This window comes from Phasianus colchicus, chromosome 1, assembly GCF_987193195.1.
Source record: "Phasianus colchicus chromosome 1, bPhaCol1.hap1.1, whole genome shotgun sequence".
Taxonomy (NCBI): Eukaryota; Metazoa; Chordata; class Aves; order Galliformes; family Phasianidae; genus Phasianus; species Phasianus colchicus.
The window spans coordinates 35,824,672-35,848,440 of NC_143436.1; the positions used below are offsets into that span (position 1 = coordinate 35,824,672).

The 23,769-nt window shown below is 39.6% G+C and overlaps 2 protein-coding genes across 2 annotated transcripts; both read right to left on the reverse strand.

Moving 5' to 3' along the window:
* Nucleotides 1-1,189: 1,189 nt before the first annotated feature.
* On the reverse strand, nt 1,190-7,700 carry IL26 (interleukin 26). The gene is made up of 5 exons (XM_090134421.1): nt 7,530-7,700; nt 7,065-7,121; nt 5,481-5,612; nt 1,353-1,418; nt 1,190-1,276 (listed from the first exon to the last, which is right to left on the reverse strand). Exons 1-5 carry the CDS (start codon nt 7,698-7,700, stop codon nt 1,190-1,192), a joined length of 513 nt encoding a protein of 170 aa, XP_089990547.1.
* Nucleotides 7,701-20,797: 13,097 nt separating this feature from the next.
* On the reverse strand, nt 20,798-23,457 carry IL22 (interleukin 22). Its single transcript, XM_031589613.2, has 5 exons — nt 23,231-23,457; nt 22,480-22,545; nt 22,241-22,384; nt 21,938-22,003; nt 20,798-21,530 (listed from the first exon to the last, which is right to left on the reverse strand). The coding sequence occupies exons 1-5, from the start codon at nt 23,432-23,434 to the stop codon at nt 21,417-21,419; spliced, it is 594 nt and encodes a 197-aa protein (XP_031445473.1). The 5' UTR covers nt 23,435-23,457; the 3' UTR covers nt 20,798-21,416.
* Nucleotides 23,458-23,769: the final 312 nt, after the last annotated feature.

The following is a 23,769-nucleotide window of genomic DNA, read 5'->3' on the forward strand; positions in this document are numbered from 1 at the left end:
TTCCCTGGCAGTTTCCCAAAACAAAGGTGTACTGTTTCTTCCTTAAATGATCTATAATGTGTTAATGAGTAACTTTGCACACTGCAATTTAAAATTACCACAAGCAATCGACGAATCAGCAGTGTGTTGCAAAGCTGTAGAAGGATTGGAAGAGAAAGCCAGCCATCCTGCAAGACCCCAGGCCATAAGGGGGTGAGGTGGGGTTGTAAGGGACAGCTGGAGCATGGGGTAACATGGAGCTCTGGCTCCTAAAGAAACAGTTCACTCATGGATTCACTCATGATTTCTGCCAGGATGCTGGGCAGTGACTCACAAGTGATTCCGCAGAATCTCACCCTTATGGCAATTCAATCATACAGATGAGGAATTCTTTCTTATCCGGATAATTTCTTCTTATAAGTCTTTAAAAATGTGGGAAAACTAGAACTCCATTTTCATCTTGTACTATGCAAAAGATCTTTTGGAAACAGCTACCAATCAATTGAGTAATAACATCCCACAAATCTCAATCAAACCATTTTCAAACCCAGTAAATGGCAATCAACTAATCATGTTTTCTGCACTGTGTGATCTCAAGTAGAGTGTGTGACGTGAGAAGGTCATGCATGAATCATAGACCAAAGTTTTGTCATTTATTGGATTATGTTTATTAGGTATCAATTATTACTTTAAGTTAATAATAATGATAAGCAGCCTATACTTATTTTTTCTTCTTTAGATGTAGAATAGTTGTGCATAGTTTCATACATATAAAATATGTTTTTATATATATATTGCAGGGAGGAGGTTCTGAAGTGTTCCATATTACTTTAAATCGTAATCACACAGTGGTGACACAAGGCATGGCTAGATCCTGATCCCTGTGGTAGTAGACTACAAGGTGGGCTCGTGCAGTGTGTCTGGGGGCTGCCTGTGAGGCAACAAGCTGGTGGGCAGGACATGAAGCACATCATGCTGTAACTGTTCAAGGGGCTGCTCTTGTACTGATGGTAGGCATAGCTGCCAAGACAACTCTGAAAGATCTTGAAAGTCCCTCTTCCTGCTCTTTTTTTACAAAAGCTCTCCTCCAGTGTGACAGTGCTGCTGCCAGACAAGTTGTACATCCAGCACACGGTTGTTTGTCAGGCCTTTTGGGTAAGGATCTGTTCTTAATATAGAGGTGACGTGTTTTCAGTCACCTCCTTGTTCCTCATACTATGGTTTGGATGTAGGCCTGAATCCAGGGAAGGAGAATATCGAGCTCGTTGATGGCCTTGTATACTCCCTTCTCCCCAAGCTGTCAAGAAGATAAAAGCATTAGAAGTGAAACCACCCACACCACCAAAGCAGGAGCCAACACCTCCTGTTCTTACCTTAAGAAATGTTTTCCTTATATTTTTGACAGCAGAAGTTAACCTTGTGGATGGAGCACATGGAAGCTGAAGGGATGAGAAGAAACCAAAAAAGCTTGTTGCAACAAGGATGCTGATGGAAATAAAAAAGCAGTGAGGAAGAGACAAACCCACAGTGTGGCACCATTGGACTATGTGTAAAACATGTGAAATCAGCACCTCCTGCTATTACAGAAGTGTTGTTTTACTTTTGTGCTTTCTGGAAAACTGAGATCACACTATAAAAGCTGTAATATAGGTATCACCAAGTCTTCATATTTGCACATTTCCTATCTATCTCAGGGGTCTTTATATCAGTGGCAGCCACAGCTTTTGTGTGATACAACCTAGCTGTAAGGCTCAGGTCCTTTAACTGGAATTTTCAGTCTGGCAGCACAGCTGCCAGGGGATCCCCAAACTGGCACCCATAGCCCCAGGGTGCCCTGACAGCTGTGCCACCATCAGCTGCTCATTGTGTCTGCATGCTCACAGGTGTGTATCACAGCTCTTTTGATTGTGTTATTTTGGTTGCTTTTTCTGGAGCACTCTGGATAAACTTTCTAAGCAACACCTTCAGCACTGCTACCCGATTCCTCAACTCTCTATGCTTTCCAAGGGAAAAATCCTACTGTGGGAAAAGTGGACATATCTGGTATTTTCCAGTTTACAAGCAAAGCCAACATTTTGGAAAAGAAAAGAGACAAAAGTCCTGAATTCATTTAAAAAGAGGTGACTGTCCATCTTTCCACTTCAAAGAGAACTTTTAAAAAGGAGCACAAATTTTCTTTTCAAGTTACTTTCTGTGTATGTTAAAATCACCTTGCAATGAAAATGTAAGTAGAAATAACTTGCATTTTTAAGCCTTTAATAATCTTCTAACTAGGGCAGTTCTTCGTGACATGGGTTTTTTTGTTATTTTGTTTTTTGGGTTTTTTTTTAAAGGTCAGTTTGCATGATGCAGATTTCCACACAAGTATTTCAGAGCAAGAGAACAAATGAGCAAGAAAGCAAGCTCCCTCATTTCAAACTACTCTGCATTCTTTACTGAAGACTGACAAGCTCTATTTGCAATGATAGAGCAATATTAAAAATTCTACAGTCAATGTATTGCCTTTCTGCACTCAAATACAAGAAAAAACTTATTCAACCTCCTATTGATGTAGAAATATCCCCAGAAGAAGCGGCTGTTCTCACATTGTTGCCATCTCAATAGGACAAATGAGCAAGTAAATGGGCTTTTGCTGAGGACAGTGGTGCTGCAGATGGATGTTCCCAGTATACAAGAAAAAATGTACAATTCTTTAACAGTGCAGTCATACTCTAAGTGAAAGGGCTTGATTTCCCTGCAGAAAAGGGACTTAGAGATTTTGGTACCTGTGCATTTTTGAAAAACTGAACTTAGACAGGGTTAAAATCATGACAATAATGTAGTACAAAGTCTTTGGAAATGGTTTGGAACCAAATATTGTTAGGATTTTTACGTAGTAGGCTTGCCAGCGTACTTGACTGAATTAGGGATAGATTTCACAAAAGAATATAGGGTGGGTATGTACATAAAGGTGTTACTGTTTCCCTCACTTGTATAAAGAACTTGACCCAGGAAAGATGATGCATTTCTTATGCAAGTATGTTGCCATAGTGGAAATCCCTTCTGACAAACATCTTACAATTCAACTGTACAATGAACATTAAAGAACTCATCCATAAATTTACGAGGGAATAATATGGTGGAGAAATCACAAACTATGTATAGGAAGAAGATTCATTACTTTCATTCTGATCACAATTTCTGTTATTCTTTCAAATGTTGTTTTTTTTTTTTCTATTGTTGACTTTGAATTAATAAAATTCTTTTTAAAGTGCTACCATTTCCAGAAATGAGGTTTCTCCTAGAAAATCATGACAAGTCATCATTTTCTGAACAGTTACTGTTCTTCTTCTATAAGAGGAAGCCTTTTCTTTCCTATGTGTATATATGTATATATATATATAAAGATTGGAAAACTTAAATTGTTTTGTTTATACTTGTGTTTTATACTTGTGTTGGACAGAATACTGGTACTAATTGTGAAAAGAATTTGGTATCTTTGAGAAATGCACTGTATTTTGTCTCCATAGAGCACAGAAATAGAAGGGTTACTAAGTTATATAGTTAGCTCCAGTCACTGATGGCACGTCACAATAATCAATGTGCTGAATTGAGTCAAAGCTTATAGTCTGAATTCCTCTACATGTACTGACACTTGTAGGAGGTGTAATTTTCAGACAAATTTTCTAGACAAGAATGGAATCTCATTCAATTATGTTGTATCGTTGTATTGTTCTAATACCTGGAATTTTGACAGACACAGATAATTATAACAGAATTCTGTGAATAATGATTGCAATTATGTAGAATGGCTTAAACATCGAACCTGAGAGCTGGGGGAGTTTTCTCCTACTGAGATCTGAACGTTTTTACATTGTACAAATATTTTTGTTGTGTTCTGAGATATAGCACTGCAAGGAGATGTTTGAAGTTGTTTATTTTTGAACTGCAAGTATCTGTGTGCATATAGAACCACTGTCCCTTTCTTACATGCTACCACACATTTCAGATTAGACAAAGCTATAATTCAATAACATTTTGTTGACTTTTCATTCTGCCTTCACTTATTAAAATTAGCATAGATATTTATCTGGCTGTTCATGGTTGTATTAAAGCCTAAGTCACATTTGACTTTTTGTGACACTGTTACTTGTAAGGACTAAAGGTTTTGGAGGGGAAAAAATGGCTGTGGATGATAAAGCTTTAAGGCATACCCTGTTCCTATTCATCTACCCTTAAAAGAGGAGCCAGGCGGTAAGGCCTAACAGGACATTCTGCAGCCTAGCATGTATGTGACAAGAAGGGGAAGAGAACCAGTCTACAAGTGACGGGGTCATTTTAGTATCACCCCTTAATCTATGTGCATATTTGTACTGGCAGAAATGTGTACTAACTACTGTCCTGGTGTCATGTGCAAGGTGGGATGATGACACAATATTGATAGGACACCTCAATTCACTCTTGGGACATGCTGCCAGTGGGCAACAGCTTCAACTGTGGGCATAGCCAATACATGAAAACTGCTCCTTTGTCCCATGTCATAGAACCATAGAATCATAGAATATTTATGTTAGAAAACGCCTTTAAAATCAAGTCCAATGATCCACCTAACACTACAAGTCCACCGCTAAACCATGTAGCTAAGAACCATGCCCACACATCTCTTAAACATATCCAAGGATGGCAACTCCACCACATCCCTCGGCGATCCCTTGCAATCCTAACTAACTTTCAGTGAGGAAATTCTTCCTGATAACTAGTCTAAATTTGTCCTATTGTAACATGAGGATGCTACCTAGCATTCTGTAACTTTTTACCTGAGAAAAAAGACCAGTACCCTCCTTCCTGCTTTCTCCTTTAAGGTAGCTACAAAGAATGATGCCATCTTTCCTCAGCCTCCTTGTCTCCAGACTAAGCAGACGCAATTCCCTCCACCACTTCTCATAAGTTTTGTTTTCTAATCCCTTCACCAGCTTCACTGCTCTTCTCTAGATATACTCAAGCAATTCAATGTCCTTGTAGTGAGGGACCCAGATTTGAGGTGCAGTCTCACCAGTGCCTCATACAAGGAAGAAATCACTCCCCTAGCCCTGCTGGCCACACTATTTCTGATGTAGGCCAAGCTGCCTTTGGCCTTCTTGGTCACCTGGGCACACTGCTGGCTCATGTTCAGCTGATTGTTGACCAGCATTCCCATGTCCCTTCTGCTTGGTAACTTTACAGGTGCTCTTTCCCAAGTCTATATCACTGCATGCCATTGCTTGCTTATGAATCACCATCGGCTCTTTCCAGGTGCAGGGTGGTGGAGTAGAGACAATATGTGAGTAAGAATACCCATGGCATCTCCACCACCCTGCAGACACACTCTGGGAGGAAACAAGTGGTGTGAAACTTCCCCAGGCTCAGGGGGAAGCCCTTGGGAAGCTGAGTCCTCTGCAGCATAGGGCACACCATGCTTCTGATAGCCCTTTCCTAGCTTCTCAGCTGGACAGAGATAGTTTAGCTCTCAGTAATATACTTACACAGGCATTCATGTTCTCTTGCAGAACCCGGAAGGCACTAATAACGTACAGCTTTTCACTTTCCATTCCAAGATGACTGAAAACATTTTTCATGTAGAATGAGAGGAGCTGATCTCGAACATTACAATTTGTCTGAAAACAAAGCAGGTAAGGAGTTGACAAATGAAAATCTCAAAAGTCAAATTTTGTCTAAAATATTACATTTGTAAAAAGACATGGTTAGAAAGCATGTCATCAATAGAAATATTTTCAAGAACTTCAGTATCCAATTAGATTGCATCCTTTTTTTCAAACTTCTCAGTATACCCCTGAGGTTTCTGAAGATAGGTCAGGAGGATGTTGCACTGACACAGCAAGAAGTATCAGTAAGATAAGCCATGAACAGAAGAGACAGCAACAAATCTAGTGCACAAGGAATAAATAGAAGATCAATAGGGGAGTTAAGCCAGACAATATCCACACTGTAGATGTATCTTATCCACACTGTAGGTGTGACTGTGGGTGTTACTGTCTGATTCCTCCACACCAGGGTTCCATGTCATACAAGATGCTTTAAGGAATCCCTCCCAGCCCCAGCTGCTGCTCCAGAAGAGACCACCTTATATAATACCTTACTTATCTGTGCGATTTCTTGGACACCCAGAGGTATTGCAAATGGCTATATACCTATTTTTTATGAAACCGAACCAAGTATTGGGTGCAAAATCAAGCCATCGAAATGCAGGTGTCTGCATGTACATCCCATGGACAAGTAAGGATCCTTCAGTCCTGGATCCACTCAATGAAATTCACAGAAGTTCAAAGGCTAGTAGGTCTCTACTGACTGACTCCACTGAGTCAGTCTGTCCTATTGACTAAATCTCTGCATAAAAGATGCTAAAACCACTCACACATCTGTAGTCACCTATGAATAGACCCCATAAATTCAGCGTCTCACTTCCATGCCAAATCATGGATTGATTCCCCATTTGGGGAATCAAATCTCCCTCTTCTAGGGTGCCTGCAGAGGTCTATGCCCAAAGCAGCTATTGGCTGCTTGGTTGTCCTGGCCAGTCTTCAAAATCCCTGGACTATCTGCAGTACTATCTGCAGTATAGCCTCACAGAAGGTGGCTCAACTGCCAGGATGGTGGATTTGGCCTTGGCCCTCATGTGAATGAGATGGTACCTGAAAAGCATTACTGAGGAGGATCACACATGTGTAAAGAATTCAAGGGAGGAGCAAGGGCTACCACAAACATGTTCCTTCACAATGCAGTAGACACTGTCACCCCAATGCTCCAAGGAGAGCTTCACTGCAACCAGCTAGACAAATGCCTCTAGCCAGGCTTTCCACACCCACCTCTTTCTCCTCATACCACAATCACTCCTCCCCTCAAGTCCCATAGGGAAGTCAGTTTTTGTGGTGCAGATGTAGCACTTCCTCTAAGCAGAGAATTCCATTAAAATTATGGCTCCAGTAAACATTGCGTACTTGACAATTAAACACAACTAACTTTTGTGTCAGCTGTCATTCCTTCCTATCTCTATAGACTAAATGAAAATCAAAGCAAAAACTGTGGAAAAACAGTAATATAAATCTTACCATAAACAGCATTTTTGTCGTCTTTTTTAGAAGTCTTGTATTCTTGATGAGATCCTTCTGTAAAATATAATGTGCTAGTATTAATTAATCTAAGAAGAGGAAGGGTGAAAGAGCTTTTAGTCTAATCTGTACAAAACTCTGTACAGTAGTGTTTCCTACCAAGGTGTATTCTAGTCACGGTAATAATAATAATCTTATTCAGATGTAAGATGATGCCCCTGTAAATCTGTGTTCCAGTCCCAGCCTGTCTGCCTATGAACTTCTTCCATGACCTTGGCAAACTCATCCCACCTCTCCATACATCCTCTTTTTTCCCCATCTTTACGAAAGGAGTAGAAGCGTTATCCTTTCTCTCAAGACCATAGAGATACATTCAGCTTACTGAGCTGTCCAGGTGATGAATAGCGAAGCTGCCAAAGAAGCATCCGTAAATAGAATAAACTTCAGCTAGTGGGATCAACTTACAGGAACAGATGATTTTAAACTAGTTGCCTTGGTATATAGGTTCTCTGTCACTTGGGAGAGTAGTCCTTTCCGGCAGGTACGCTTTCCTGTAGGTGACTTTTTGCCTTCTACAGTGAAAAGACAAAGTAGAACTAACAAATACCCAGATCTGAAAATAGAATACGCTTTCATCTTCGCTCCCAAATCTTCGTGCTCTACAGTCACAGCAGCGTATGTGATACAGCAAGACTGGTTAGATGACAGAGGTTAACCTAATTTTGTTAACCCTCAACACAGCTTCTGCACTGAGATGCTCGTGTAGATAACCTAATGCTCGTGTGCTGGCTCATTAGTATTGTTGCTGTGCTTTTTTATACATGTTGCTCCACTTTCAACAAGTTTTACCACAATCATCTGTGACGTTTTCTAAACGATATCTCCATATTTACTGGCAGCAGGGTCAAGGTTTCCAAGAAAGTAGAACTTCCCTCTCATGTGAGAAGTCTTTCCTTTAAGTGGTGGTCATTTGAAGGAAAAGTATTTGAGCTGATTAGTTTGGTTTCGTAACAAATTATACCAAATGTGAATTTTCTAGAATTATTTTTCCACAAAACCTTATGGCAGCAATTTTCTAACACGTAGTGGCGCAGAGACAGAAAAATCTTTGCTAATTTACACTAAAGCATTTTTGAAAATCCATTATGTATAAGGAAGCTAGACTACGTTGCTTTTAATTCTTCATTGTCCAGTTCATTGTGAAGTTTTTTCAGGTATACAGCAGATAGTAGCAAAGTATTTTGCTGCTTATTTTAATGACTTTAATTAATCTTTTGCTGGGGCAAGACTTGAATTTGTAGTAGCAGCAGGGGTTGTGCATCATGAAAAGCAGGTCTCCAGTCGGAGCTCTCCTCATGCACCAGGGCATGCCTGGCTACCAAGCTTCCTTAAGAGATCACCAAGAACCAAAGGTCAGGAAATGGCATGAGAGGTCCCAGCTCACCCACCAGGAAGGTTGTAAAATTAAAACTGTAGAGTCTGATACTTGGTTTTCTACACTCATGCCCAAACAGAGATTGGGCAGTCTGTATCTCTGTCCTGCTTTTGGGCCTGCCAAATGCTGAGAGCAACAGAGTTGTCCATCCCAGTTGGATGACTGGGATAAATTCATCTCAGGTACCACTCCATTCGGATAAGGAACGTCATCACACCAAGGATGGACTTAGAAATCCTGAAGTGATACCATCAATGTGAGGCTATAAAGTAATGAACCGGTGAAGTCAGCCATCAGACCCCAACGACCTGCATGACCCCCATTTCTATGTGTGATAGAAATAGGAGAAAGCAGCTTCTGGTCCAGCATGCCAACTCTTCCACCTACAGTGATAGCAGGTTTGGGAGAAAGGATGGGACAAGCTAGATAGTAAATTTACCCCAGCACTGATCCCACTGGCTATTTATGCAAACAAATATACATGCATTCTCAGTCAAGATGGACTCACATTCAGCTCCAGGGATCTCACTTGTAACATCTCCTGGAAAAGAGTTTTACTACATGACCAATCCACATATTCTAGTAGCTTCACTCTATGCTCCTGGGGCTCAGGACCAAAGAACTGACCAGAGGAGAAGAGTTAAGACCTTTGGTAAGCAGAGATGATGGAGACCTGAGGCCCTGTGTGCACTTCAGTGCTCGTTTGATCTCTGGTCTGTGTTTAAGCGCTCTAAATGCTGTCAGATTTGTTTGATGAGATACACTAAAGACATGTGGACAGATACATTTCAAGGCGTGTGGACAGCAGATTAAACGCTTTCTTTTAGTTTGCTCCCAGTGAAGGATCTCAGGCAATACCAGAAGCAGAGTCAGAATGCATAACTGCCTTATTTTCCCCAAGGTGTGGTACTCTCTGGTCAGTAGCTTTACTCTGGATGGAATAAATGTGTCATGTAGCCAGACCGTAATGGCTTTTCGCAAGAAAATCAATAATTTTAAACATCTCTGAAACTCCTGTTGTTGCTGGAAAACCCTTGAACCCACAAGTTTCATTTTGTCTGTTCTGCAAGCTCTTACCACTGTGTGCTATAGTAGTTACACTGATGTACTGAGCTTTAGAGAGCTTCCTTGGTGACTCAGCACACATCTTGCTGAATCCAGCTAGCTTTTCCATAGAGTTGTGTAAATGGATGCAGGTGGATATAAATGCATGGTGTCCATATTAAAAAATAATATAGGATATAGGGTTTCCTTATCTTTCCTGTCATAGGAGGATGGTGGGTGCTGTTTAATATCAGATCCTGTAAAGTCAGTTAACATTTTGTTACCTATTCAGAGCAAAGATTTTTTTTTTTTAATTTCCTTTTTTTTTGGTGGAGTGCCTCATTTAGTGCTCTGTACACTGCAGTTTAGTACCACTTTTGCACTCAGTTGTAGTAATGCTATAAATAATATAGAACACAAAAGAACTGATATTACTCAGTGTTTTGAAGTTGTATGAAATAGAGGAAGAAAGACATTCAGGGACACGGATCTTTTAGAAATGAACACTGAAAAGTGCTGCAAAGCTTTGTGTGCATGGTAGAACTGATACACCTGAGCTATCCTTGAGGACAGCAGCAAAACACACCACAAAGCATGCTGACTTCCAGACGTGAGTTGAGAACCATATGAATTTAAGGAAATCACCCCAGTGCAAATGTTTTCTCACAGTACAGACAAATCTAGATGCATATCATGGCGAATACTTAAGGAACAGTACAATAATGATAGAACATGAAACTTACTTTCATTCATTACTTTAATACAAATTGTGTAAAATTTAAGGTCATGTGAATGAAAGAGAAAGAAAACCACTAAGAATAAGAAAAAACTAACAGAACGACCAACACATTAGAGAAGAAAATCTTGCCAAATTTGCCCTGGCTAGGGACTAAGTTTCAAAGAGGGCTGTGTGTAATTTACAAATGCAACAATCCATGTCAAGACAGGCTCAGTGCACAGGAACATCACCGTGGAGAAAATCTTTTCTTCACCATCCTGTTGTGAATCATGGAACTGACTCGATCTATATGAGTTAACTAGACGTTATTAATATTAAATTCTCTTGGTCTGTGTAAAGCAAATGGATACATCTATCACTGCTACAAAGTTCTTAGTCCATTTAAGATAACAAACATATGATTATTTTGCAGCTTAGTTGGCTTTTTGATCTGCATCCATAAAATACCCCATCTAATTTCTTACTTCTGAATCTTCTCATCTTTCACGTTTTCTGTTGATTTTATTTCCTGTTAGCATAACGAGAACTAGAACTAAATTAGCCCTATGCTTCCTATAAACAATTTTTTTTCAGTTAACTTTAGTCTTCTGAAAAATAGTATTCTACATGAAGAGCTGCAGTATTTATGCACCAGAATATGTTTAGATGAGTAATTATGAAGTTTATTGAGATTTTCCCAAAACTGATGGTTTCAATACCTATCAAAAAAAAAAAAAAAAATCCTAATACCTCCATCGTAGACAGAAGTTTGGAGTGGAGCATCTCTTAGCATCCAAAGAAGATTCTGCAGTTTTTGGAACATGGTTGTAATGAATATAGTCATATAGATAGGCACAAAATACCCACCAGCACTTGAGAACTGCTCCTTTTAACCTTCTTTACTATCTGAAGTAATAAGAGACTTTGGAGCTGGTACAGATTTTTGACAATCACTAAACGTTTATGAGCCGACTTTTCAGACATGAGGGCCTAGACTACCCATGCAAACTCAGCACATGGGCACCCAGTGATTCACTAACACCATCTTCAACAGTCAGCAGAGCAGTTCTTGCTTAAATATTGTATGCACACTGCTATGGTTTGGAAAAAAAAAAAAAGAAAAAGAAAAGAAAAGAAACATTTAAAAAATTGTCCTTGAAACTGGGGTAGTCTAAGAAAGGTTGCAAACATTTAATGCCTAACATGGGATGTCAGTCTAGTGCCTTTCCCACCCCTAACTATGACTACAATTTTTCCCATGGTGCACTCACAGTATATGGTGCCTGCCTAGATGCTCCTCAACTACCTTTGTTGAATATATCCAAGAAGCACAGAATGACTCTGGTTGGCCAGGCCCTCTGGGTCCATCTGCTCCAACCTCTGCCCAGCAGGGCCACCAGCACAGGGTGTCCAGCACCATGTTCAGTCAGCTTTGAAAGATCTCGAGGGAGGAGACTCCAAAACCTCTCTAGGCAGCTTATGCAAGTGCTCTGTCACCCACACAGCACAAAAATGCTGCTTGGTGTTCAGAGGCAACCTCCTGTGTTGCATAATGTACTCACTCCCTCTCTCCATTCTCTTTCACTCTCCTTTCAGATATTTCTGCACACTGATAAGATCCCCCTTGAGCCTTCTCTTCTCCAAACTGAACAGTCTCAGCTCTCTCAGACTGCCCTTGATGCTCCAGGTTCTTAATCATCTTTGTGTCTATGCACCGGCAAGACCATGTGTCCAGAAAGAATTTATTCAATCTATGCCTTACATGAATCTAATAAAAATTTTAAGATATTAAGTAAAGCAGAAATCATAGTCAAACCTAGGTGAAAAAGAAAAACCAAGCAAAAAAAAAAAAAAAAAAAAAAAAAGAAGAAAAGAAAAGAAACCCCAAACCCAATTACATTTCCTCCAGGCATTTGCATCTCTTTGCTCAGTATGAGTAACATCTCATGAAGAAGTCTCAAATGTGAATTTCTATAAAACATACTGATGATGTCCTCTCATCTTCAGGAAAAGACACAGACAGGCTCGTATGGTGGGTCCATCTAAGCTTCTGGTTCTGTATTTCAGTTTGATGGCAGCCAGCAGTTGTCTGCCAAGCAATTCTTACTTTAGCCTCGTTTAGCATGCTCCATCTCCCCAGAGACAGTGCACAGAGGGTTCAGTTTGAAATCACCAAGGTACTAAAAGTGATCTTTTCCCTCTACACTTAGAAAATAAACAAGAGTTTAAGATTTCATAGCAGTAATGAACCGTTGCACCCATTGGTTAGGTACCTTGGAATAATGCTCAGCACTACCTGAATATCTCAGGATGCTGTTCAGTATCTCCAGCCATGCAACTAAAAATTCACAGATCTGTATTTGACATAAAACCTTTATTTAGATAGTCTTTACTAGTCATGCTTTTGTAGTCTGATGGAGATATTGCTATTTGAGAGAATATTGAATATGAGGAAATGTTCAGGCGCATTCACATTCTTATCAACCAGTTACGTGATCTCACTTAATGGCAGATATTCAGTCTCTAACCTCATTATAAAATGTTAGTCTGATGCCATCAAACTCTTATTAGGAAATTTCTGTACAGAGGTATTATTCCTTGGTTTACAGACATGCTGGGCAGTAACAAACATCTTAGCTTCCCCACACTGATAGATGTCTATTCCAAACTCTTTTCTTGCTCTTGCACATAGAGCAATATTCAGACGTCTGTGACTTGCTTTCTCTTGCAACGTCATTGCAGCCTTATTAAAAAGTAACTTTTTAAACTTGTAAAAACAAAAACCAAATCACATGGAAACCTGAGCATGGTTTTGGGAGAGGAGGATGCCTACATCTGCTAGGCTGGTGGAAGTGGGTTGGTTTGTATAGTACTACATTCACACTGAAAATCTCTCTCATTCTACCTTTGTACCTCTTTCTTCAGTTTTCTCTCCTTGTTGTTGCTTGCTTGTTCTTTACCTTTCTTGCTTTACGTATTTTTTTTTTTTTAACTTATAAAATTTAGCTTTTAAAGTGGTTCTACTCTGTTCTCTTCTCCCAGTCCATCCCTGACCACCTTGCCAATGCCTATAGATTGTGCTCAGTGGGCTCTCTGAGCCATGTCAGCTGGGAGCTGGACTAGAAGACTGTTGAGACTGTGGAAAAAAAAGAAGGTGTGAACCCCAGCTACTGTTGGTCCTACTGCCATGGTACTGCTGCAAACTTCCCCAGCAGTAACACCAGGAAACAACAGCAAGGGAAGCAACAGCACTGTGGGTAACAATATTATTTTCTAAAGCTTTTTCCATCTGAGGTAGCATCCTCCCTCTGGTGAGCTTAAACCTAATGGTAATAGGTCCTTCCACTACATTTCCCGTAGGAGTTATCTTGGGAGTTCTGCGCCCTAAAGACAGAGATTGTTGCCTTGGCACCCTTCCTCCAGCTTTTATCCAACAGCCCTCAGTGTCTCCAGATTTCTCCAGTTCCCACTGCATATCTGCTTTCTATGTGAAATATCGCTTTGAATGAATCTCATCAGTAGGGTCCTTTGTTGTTATTGTTTAGATATGACTACATCTGGTGATTTTTTTTTCCAGCAAAAGATATAGGGGCTGAATAATGAATGACTCATGCTGGATTTATTTACCAAGGCACGTAAAATCCTGCAGGCATAGGTCACATACATAAGCACAGAGAAGTACCTGGAATGGAGTAAAATCTAAATTTCTTGTTGGCAGTATTTAAATGAAAGAAATTTTATTGTAGAAATTCTATAAGTTACAGAAAAAAATATCACAATATATGAATATCACACAGATAGATGCGCCACATGTCAAAACATGCATTAAGATTTTGACTTACAGTATACTATTACGATAACAAAATATAAATCAGTAGCTATTAATTATGACAGTAATTAGATCTAGAAAATCAGGAGACAATGAATTTCACATTTCCTACAACATTTGAAGTAATTTTAGAAACTTAAGATAAAGTAAAACACAGATTATATCTAACTTTGCATAACTCTCTTCTCTGAACTTTTCTGTTTATTTCACTTTTTGTTTGGTCTGAAGTCCAACATTTAAAATGGCAAAAGGGGTGATTAATTCATTTAAGAAATCAGAAATACTCCAACTTTTATTGTTTGTAGGTTTAGTAAAGCTTTTAGGGAATCCTTATGTGCAAAATGACAACTACAGACCTGAGCCCTAACTTTAAAAACCCCATATATTCCATTAACTTTGTACCCGTAACAGAAGTTTGAAGAATCTCAAGTGTTTGTAGGACTGAATTTGAAACTAGTTCAAAAATTGTTGAACTTTCATATGAAAATAATTTCTTTTTTAAAAAATAAAGATCCACCTTTTACTGCGAACCATCATTGAAAACAGACTGGCTTTTTTTTTCCATTTTTGAAGAGCTACTTCTTCAAAATACTACTTGGCTTTTCAGTTTTTTAATTTCCAGGAGAAAATCAATATTTAAGTAGAAAAGCAGCAAAAAACATTCATTTCTTCACAAAACCCATCTTCTACCAGTGGAAAATGAAGTAAAATTTCAGTGGAAAAAAAAAACAACAACAAAACTTCCATTATTAATCAAACCGTTAAAGAAGGAAAGAGAAAAGAATTGAAGAGTAATCCTCTGTCATCGTTTTTCTTTTTGTACCCCGATCATGCGAGACCTGAAAAGTATCCCAGGTCTGAAATATTTGACCAAAACTCTGAGTTCTACTGAGGTTTGTTCTTACTATTCTGTCACTTCTGAAAGCAAACATTTAATTTATCCCAGCAAAGAACAGGAGATAATTTGTCAACTTGCAACCTCTCTCTTACCTCAGTTCTGATAATGAGGTTACAGCATAAACCCAACCCTCTTGGCTGAATCTTCAAACTGCATCTCTGAGACATTCTCTGTTTTACTTTTCAGAAGTGTAGAAAAGATGAGTTGCTCCAGTCTTCCTATTTTCAGAGAAACTTGCACGTTCTTCTAGTCTAAAACATATTCTTCATTATTAAGTATACATTTCCAGCATCACTAGGTTACCAACGTAAATCAAATTTCAGAACTGCAAGTAATGTTAAAAATGCTACTGGGAATTGGATAAGAATTCAAAAACAAAATCTAAATTTAATGTCAAATGTTTCCAAAGTAAAATGGCAATACTTGTTGCTGGTTCTCTCACTTGTTGGTAGCTTGATCTGGTAGGAACACAATATCCTGCAGTCCATGACTGGGATTTCTCATGGCTGGACACAAACTTTAGGGGTTTGGATCTCTGAATGCATGTTCATCACCAGGGGTTCTCCCTGTGGCTGACGGAAGGAACAGGCCCTCAGAGAACACCTCACTTCATCTGCCTGACATCCTTGCTGCCAAAGGTTCTAGCGATATATGTCTACAGCACTGTTTCTGTGGGGGCCTAGGGGCACCAAGATTTTGTTGGCTAGTTTTCTGGCACCCAAGCTAGGGGACATGACTAATACAAGGTCTCTATAAAAATGTAAGCCAATTGTACTGGCTTGCTGGATCGGAGGGTTGGTCACTGCTTTGTTTTTCATTCCCAGTCACTGACTAGAAGTTCTTGTCACATAACAGCTGGATCACTGACAGATTCAAAATGAGAGCTTGAAGCCATTGTTGAGCAGATTCCTGTTTTGGAGGCCTTATGTCAAGTTAAATCAGACAGTTGGTGGTGTTGTGGTTTAACCTGGCATGTGGCTGAGCACCATACAGTCATTTCTTCACTTACCGCATTCCCAGTTTGGTGGGGGAGAGAATCAAAAAACCAAGTAGAACTTGTGGGTTGAGATAAAACTATTTACTAAGTTAGAGAAAAAGAGAAGGATAATGATTATGATAAATATATACATATATATACATATATATGAACGTATATAGCAAGTGATGAACAAGGAATTGCTCACTATCCCCCCACCAAAGCTCAGCACAAGAGAGCCAGATGAACTCCCACTCCCTTTAAAATTCCTTCCACTTGATGTCATATGGTATGGAATATCCCTTTAGTGAGTTTAAGTCAGCTGTCCTAATTCTGTTTCCTCCCATCTCCTTGGGCCCTTCACTGAAAATGGCCTTGGCTCTATACAATACTGCTTAGCAGTAACTATTGACATCTGTGTGTTATCATTGTTTTTCTCCTAGAACCAAAACAGAACTCCATACCAGACACTCTCAAGAAAAAAATTCCACCCCAGCTTAAACTAAGATGGATGTCTAAGTAGCTGTCTTGCATTTTCTGAGAAAGACATGAGTCCCACCAAACCAAAACTATCTAAACATTAGATATCTTCTGTTACGTGCAATGACCACTGTGATGTAGTTAACAAACTAATGCTTATAAACGAGACATGTATTTTTGCCAAATTTTGTGTGTGACAAACAAGTGTTCCCCATTTTTGAGTTACCCAAGGAAGAATCAGATCTGATAACCTCTAAATCTGTGATTATCTATCTAAAATGTCAGTTATTCATTTTTGGGGGGATAAAATACAAAAAAGAGAGAAAGAATATGAATCTTCTTCTGCTGTTCAGGATTGGAAGGAATTACATTTTAAAGAACTACAAACCAGAAATTTTAGAGACATGCTTGATGAGAAGTATTAACCTAAGACAAAGTCTAGATAGTTAAATATATTTAATGTTGTGCCTTAATAAACTTTATAACCAAGAAAATATTTACATTTAGGTCTAATGAGTCAATCTGTTGAAGTTGATCCTTTTTCAGTTTTCTCTTAGAGAAGGAAAGATGAAACAATACTTTCCTTTCTAAATCTTTTATCAGTGTATTACAAATGAAAAGGCAGATATCAATGTATTTGTGAATTTGGTCAGAGATTTGAAATTTAAAAGTTAAGCAGAGAGCAACTTCCTAGACTTCAGAATAAAACTTTTCACATACACATTACTTTAGCGCTTTTTCTAGTGGTGAAATTCATATAGTTTATCTGATAAGATCTGGCTACGTGTTATCTTAGAAAAAGTTGCTGCAAATAGATACAATTTTAGAGCCACATGTGGCCCCAGAAATATCATCAGTCTCAGCACATTTTGTGTTTAACCATTTCTCTCCCCCAAATAAGTCTTGCTAACAAATTCTTGAACAACACGGAATCGTGGTCATGAGAGGCTGCATTACTTTCTAATCCAATATCTTGGTTTATGTATCATGACATTGGGTAGCTGCCTCCCAAATATCCCCAGAGTCCCATAGAACCATGTTTAGGTTTTCCTTCTTTACAACGGTCTTTATCTTCTTCACCAATAACAGTAATCAGTAACATCAGTGCTGAGCCTGAGACGACTTCAATGTCTCTGCCAAACCTGCTTCCAGTAATAGGCCAGTTCAGCTCCAGATCACACTCATTTAACAAACATCTATTGGCTACTGATTATGGTTATGAATGAAAGGATTATCAGGCATTTATGGCTGTTCCATGCAATCCATATGCAATCCATACCTTCTTCAAAGCATAGTTTAGTTAGCTGTGCTTTAAAGCACAGGCTGCTGGGTAACCATTGGGATAGCTTCAGTTCTGCATTCTCTAGAATACAATTCCAGCAGCAAATTGGAAATATTGACATTTTCTTATTCTAAATCACTTAAAGAGTATATATTCAGACGCTGAACATGTAAATCTTGTAACTGAGTAATGCTCGATATGATGTATTTAAGAGAGTTTTGCTAACAAGTCACCAATGCTTACTGGGCAGGATGTGGAAACTTCTCTGCATTGGGTTCCCTTGTCTTCTCTACACGAAGTTTCAGAGTTAGATAAATGTTTTATAGTTATCTATTTAGCAAAAAAAAGTGTCTGTTCCGGTCCCCAACTGTAAGCAACAGGGAGGAGAAGTCAACAAAATGCAAATTTGGCAGTAGGTAGTTCTGTCCATTTTTTGCCCCATGAGAAGTCCTCCACCTTCTACAACAGGGGTGTTCACAGTGAAGGATGTGGACTGGATGCCCTCCCTAACAACATTAGGTCAAGGACCTCTCGGAATTACAAACTGTCCATGACTTGCCTAGGGTAGGAGTGAGGAGAGGAAAATAGGGCAACGGAAATTAGAATTGTGTGAACAACAGAGTTTCTGTTGGGTGACCCAACTGAAAAATCAAACAAAAAAAATTAATTTGGAGTCAGCCCAAAGCACTCATCCAACTCAAAATGAAACAGCTCATTTTGCTTTCAAATCTCTTTTTATCACTTGAGACAAAATGTAAGTAAAGCTCTAAACCAAAGCACTATTTCCAAGTGCTTTGGAATATTTTCTTTAGAAAACGTCAGAATGAAATATTTCAATTTGATTTCCCTTTTCTGAGCTGTAACTATCGACTGAAATGAAATCCAACTTACTTGACTGAAAGTACATTTTTATTTTCTTCTGGTCAGTAACTGCCCCAGACATTTCCCCTGCTGTAAGGGAAATACTATCCATCATCCTTCACACATCCACAAGCCACCTGTGTCTTGCAAGAAAAACTTAGTAGGACATTCTGCACATTCTGCTGTGTGACATTTCCAGGGTTCCAGCTCATTAGGTTTCCACTGTAGAATCTTTTAGCTGGTGGTTTTCAAGATTAGAGAAGTTAATAAATAGATGAATGACTGTCTTTTGCATTTGTGGACAAATGGTTTGTTTAGGTTTAGCCAGAACATGGAAAGCTCAAGAGATGCATCTGACGTTTCTGGGTAGGGCAGCTCAAAAGAAGGGCAGCGTAGAAGGGGACTAGAAAAAGTAGAAGAAAGAAGAAAGTTAATTGTCCATTGGTAAAGAGATTGTATCAATGAGCAATAGTACACTTAGCTCTTGGTCTAGTCTTTCTAAATAAGGAAGAAAACAAGTATTTCTAGAACAAAGACATCTTATTCTGTTCAGAGGCATTACCTTCATAAACTTTGAATGGAGTTCTAACAAATCACACCTGGATAATTCCTTTTACCTTCCATCACCTGTAAAGGGAGAAGGTCATTGATAGTGAGATAAATTCCCTAATTTGTGTTTAGCTTCCCTGTCTTTGCTGTCAGCTGTTGCAAGTTTGAATGATAAGAGAAAGGATGTCAGCCAAGAACTCTTGACAATATCATTCCTTATCCCACAAGTTAGAAAATAAATATCCTATTCAATATAATAAAAGGTTAAATCCCTAAAGCTGTCATATGGTAACAAAGCCTGGCTGCCTGTGACTGTTGGGTCACTTCTTCCTTGACTGTGAACAGGCATGTAATTCATATGTTGTCAGATACAAAGGAGAGTGTGGAGCAAAGCAAACCATGTTGATTGCATCTAGTTTGACAGGTGATGGACATCGTTACCTAGATGGATCATGTATCAGTTTAGAATGTGAGTTCCTACAAATGTTATTTCAGCTGTCATGAAATTTTTCCATAGTATGGACAATTGCTTTTGTCTTGAAATCACTCTGGATCACAATCAACAAGGCATAGTTTAACCTTCTTTACTGCTAATTCATTACAATAGCTGATGTAAGACATTGCGACTACATCTGGTTTAGCTTTGATTTCTCTTTGAGTAATTGAGGAAGCTACACAGGCAGAAATGTTTTCCTGCCAGTATTTTTAGCACATTACAATACCCACTCATGATGAGTCTTTAAGATGCCTCTTCAGCACACATTTTAGAATTTGGATTTCCCTAAGATGCTGTGTCCACAAAACTTCACCTGTACTGCCAACTCAACTGGATCTCTTATTTGAGGAAAACTGTGGTGACTTTTTTTCCACTTCTTTTTCCTTTCTTTTTTTTTTTCTTTTCTTCAAGATGTGGGCAAGATGCATGCTCTCCTGATGAAGAAATGGTAAAGCCTTGCTTAAGAGGGCTTCACCAGTTGCTGACAATCCACAATTACATAACTCCTCTGATTTTTTCACTATTTGGATGCTTTTTGACCTCTTTAACCTTCATGCAGTCACTAATGATCCTGGGTGTACCAGAGCGACTTGTCTGTCAGCCCAGGGGACACTGCTGAAGGAACAGATAATGACACCAAGCAATTCTCTTCTGAAGTGCTCCCAAATCTATGGTGCTACTGAGCACTCTTTGTCTTAGCACTATGGGTCAGTGAGTTTTCATGTAGCTCCTACTACTTGTCCATTTATCTCCATCTCGTCTGACTCAGGGGTGGACAGTCTGAAACTTTTTGTTATCAGCTGTTCAAGATAGGACATTACCTAGGGAGAATTACTTAGGCAGATTCAATGAACCACACCAAAGACTCTCAGGAGAAGTGCTATTTTTCCAACAACTCCCCACAAGATAGGCTGATCCACACACTCCCCACAAAGCCCTGGCCTTTGTTGAAATTTCAGATTTGGTGTCCCCAGACTGAGTTTGCATCCTTTCTGAATAGAAGAATACAGCCACTCGGCCCAGCAGCCCCCCAGGCATGATATGTCACCTCCCTTGCCTTTCAGTAAAAGAGAAAAGCTCTACAAGATGGCAGTATTTGAAAACAAATATATTTATTGTAATAAATTAAAAAATAAGCATTTATAAAACAATCCATCTGCATATAAATATTACACTGCGGTTTTAATTTTACAGTTCACTCTGAAGCCTCTGGTCTCCATAAATACATTCCTGTGGCTATGTTTTAATTAATCCATATAAATACAAGTCATGTATAATTAATACAAAATTATTACCTTTAAATAAGTTACTATTAAATATGAGCAACAAAACTAATTTCTGAATGTCTAAAGTTCCAGCTTTTCAGGTAAAGGTCAGAAGAGGGCAACATACACAAGAGAGATTTTGAAATCAAAGACTGAAAACTTCCTGGCTATGGAGCACTGCCTACCTTGGCCAAAGCTGACTCAGAGGTGTCAAATCTCAGCCTATGAAATACAGAAAGAGTTGTCTTATTCCAGTGTGGATAAGAAGGATAGGAGCACGCTTTTGAAAGTAACCAGTGTGCAACACTGAAGTGGAGCCACAAACACTGCTCTGCAGTCTTCGTTTTCAAAGAAGGCAGCAATACACATCCATCTGTGCCCTCCTGGTTTGCTATTTCTGGTACAGATTTAAACATGTACTGCAGCTGTGGGCGGGATTTTTTCCACAGTAGTTAATCAATTTGGGTAGTAGTAAGAGCTTTTGGAGACATTCCTTCAAGACTAATCTGGGTTTTTTTTTCAGTTTTTCTTCTTGTTCCCTCCCTTCTTTGGGGCATCAGTGCAAGCATTTTCTATGTAGTCAAACAGTAAATCCAGTTCTCCAATGGCTTTGTTCTTTCCATTCTCTCCCAGCTAGAAAAGAGCAGAACACAGGTTTTAAAATCTCTACATTTCTCAGAAGACTTAAATTAGGCTCGTTGAAGAAACTGCATAAAGAACTTACACTCGTTTCTCATAAGCAGTTCTGTTAAAGTCGTTATATCATAAAATATAAACTAGCTCATTCAAATCCAATCTAGTATACACAATGACTCGCAGCTCAATTTCTAAGGGCTAATTACTACAAGGTACGCAGAGAGATAACACCACAAATGAAGGAACTCTGGAACTGGAAACATGACTAGTCCCCTCTTTAACATCCCTGCAAACTTCACCTCTTACATAAATTCCAGAGCTCGCTTCAAAACTTTGTCGGCTTTAATTTAGCTAAACAACTGGAGTTTTGAACTGCACTTTTTAAAAACAGGGAAAAAGTATACCTCTTTCATTTTGCTCTTCATTTCTTCCAGGTTCTTTTCAATATGCTCTCTGTTTCCTGAGGATTTCTAAAAAAGAGAAAATATCCAGAGGTAACATTGACAGCTGCACGTGACAGTATGCTGCTTTTTTTTTTTTTTTTTTTTTTCCCCCTTTTTCACACGTTTTTATCAACCTCTAGTTTGATATCTTAGATCTGAGGTTTCCTTTCATATCACTGCCTCTTGCCACTGTTCGCAGCTTTCTGAGATTCGGGAGCAGTGACAAGAATCACAGCCAGGGGAAAGAAACCCAATACTACTTACACATCTGCTCAGCTCCGAGGTCAGGGATGCCAGAAACTGTGCCACATCTTCAACGTACGGGTATCGCTCCTTGGCCTCTGTGAGGAGGACGTCCTTCAATATAATCTCTGTAATTCTCTTCATCATGTAGCAGCGGTTGTTCTCCTATGTGCGTAAGTAAGAGGTCACGTTAAATTGTGAAAAGCGGAGAATGAGTGCTGCAGAAGGACACGGGATCTGTCTCTAGCTGGGAGACTCACCCTGATGTTGACGTAGATTTGCTGACCAATAAATCTGTTGTCAGTGTCTTGATCTGAGACCCTGGCCTGAGGGGAAAAAAAAGGAAATGTCAGGTGAGAATCAACAGTGAACCATGAGGTTTCATCAATAACAATTCCAGTGACAAAAAGAAATGGACACTATAATCAGGTAGATAAGGTACAGGAAGATAAGCTTGGAAATTTTGGCTGCTTCTCTCCATAACTGCATAAGAATCAAGGTCACAGGAAAGTAAATAAGCAGAAATCTGAATTCCTGTCCCTCTTGTAAACGTCAGAGGTCGTAGTGGTTATGATGACTAAACCAGAACCTGTGAGTGGCCATCCACAACATCTCCCGCAGTGCTGCATTGTCTCCCACAGTGCACAGCCCTCAAAGGTGTATGTGGGGGGGATCTACACATGGTAGAGATGGCCAAGAAACCTGTCCAGGCATAGAGCTGGAAAGCCAGACATGCCCAGCTCTGAGAACAAGAGTAATTAAAGATCATGTCTCGCAACTGTCCCTTCATACCAGCAGCCACTCCAAAGGAGCTAAGCAGCTTCCCTCGGCCACACCACCAGTGGGCAATGGGACTATTCCTCATGTCAACCTCTGTCCTACTGCAAATGTCTCTGGGTTTTTTTTTCTGGAGAAGTGCAGAAGAAGGAGAGAGAAATGATGAAGGCAAGAAACCAGGGCACAGAAGGAGGTCCTCACATTTTGCCATGAAGGGAAAGTGGGTTACCATACCATTTCAGCCAAGGTGTAGGTGCGATTCCTGATGTAGGGCAGCTGGAAGTTGATCTTCCTGAGCTTGCAGGCTTGATGGGCATTGGAAACCACCCCCATCCCTTTTGGAGGCAGGGGACTGGTGAGAAGAAGAGGGAGACAGCAACAGCAGCAGAAAATGACCCATACTGAGAAGCTCCTGGTCAGGGTGTGCAGGGTGGCCATGGCTCACGTCCGTCCCAGGGGCTGCAGATACAGCACTCAGCACTGATGAGAGAGAGCAGTGTTAGCATCGGGGAGAGTGAGCAAGGGTAAAGGGAGAGAGACACCCAGGCTGTAAGACTTACCTTTGCTGTGATTCTAGATGTGCTCTGAAGGAGGTGAGGTGTGCCTTATATAGGGCTATCAACATCTCTCGCAGCTTTTTTGGGGGGGAGTATTAGTGGTGAATTAAAAATGACATCAGCAAGTCTCTGACTTTCCTGTATCTTCTTCTGAGAACTTCCTAACCACTACAAAACCCACAAATACAACTTCAAGGCAATTGTAACCTTCAGGTT

Coding starts and splice junctions, on each gene's coding strand:
- IL26 (XM_090134421.1), bottom strand. CDS start 7,700: ATGAAAGCGTATTCTATTTTCAGATCTGGGTATTTGTTAGTTCTACTT. Junction 7,122..7,529: donor GTTTAAAATCATCTGTTCCT/GTAAGTTGATCC, acceptor TATATTTTACAG/AAGGATCTCATCAAGAATAC. Junction 1,277..1,352: donor TAAGGAAAACATTTCTTAAG/GTAAGAACAGGA, acceptor TCTTCTTGACAG/CTTGGGGAGAAGGGAGTATA.
- IL22 (XM_031589613.2), bottom strand. CDS start 23,434: ATGGCCACCCTGCACACCCTGACCAGGAGCTTCTCAGTATGGGTCATT. Junction 22,385..22,479: donor AAATCTACGTCAACATCAGG/GTGAGTCTCCCA, acceptor TTACGCACATAG/GAGAACAACCGCTGCTACAT. Junction 21,531..21,937: donor TGAAGAGCAAAATGAAAGAG/GTATACTTTTTC, acceptor GCTCTTTTCTAG/CTGGGAGAGAATGGAAAGAA.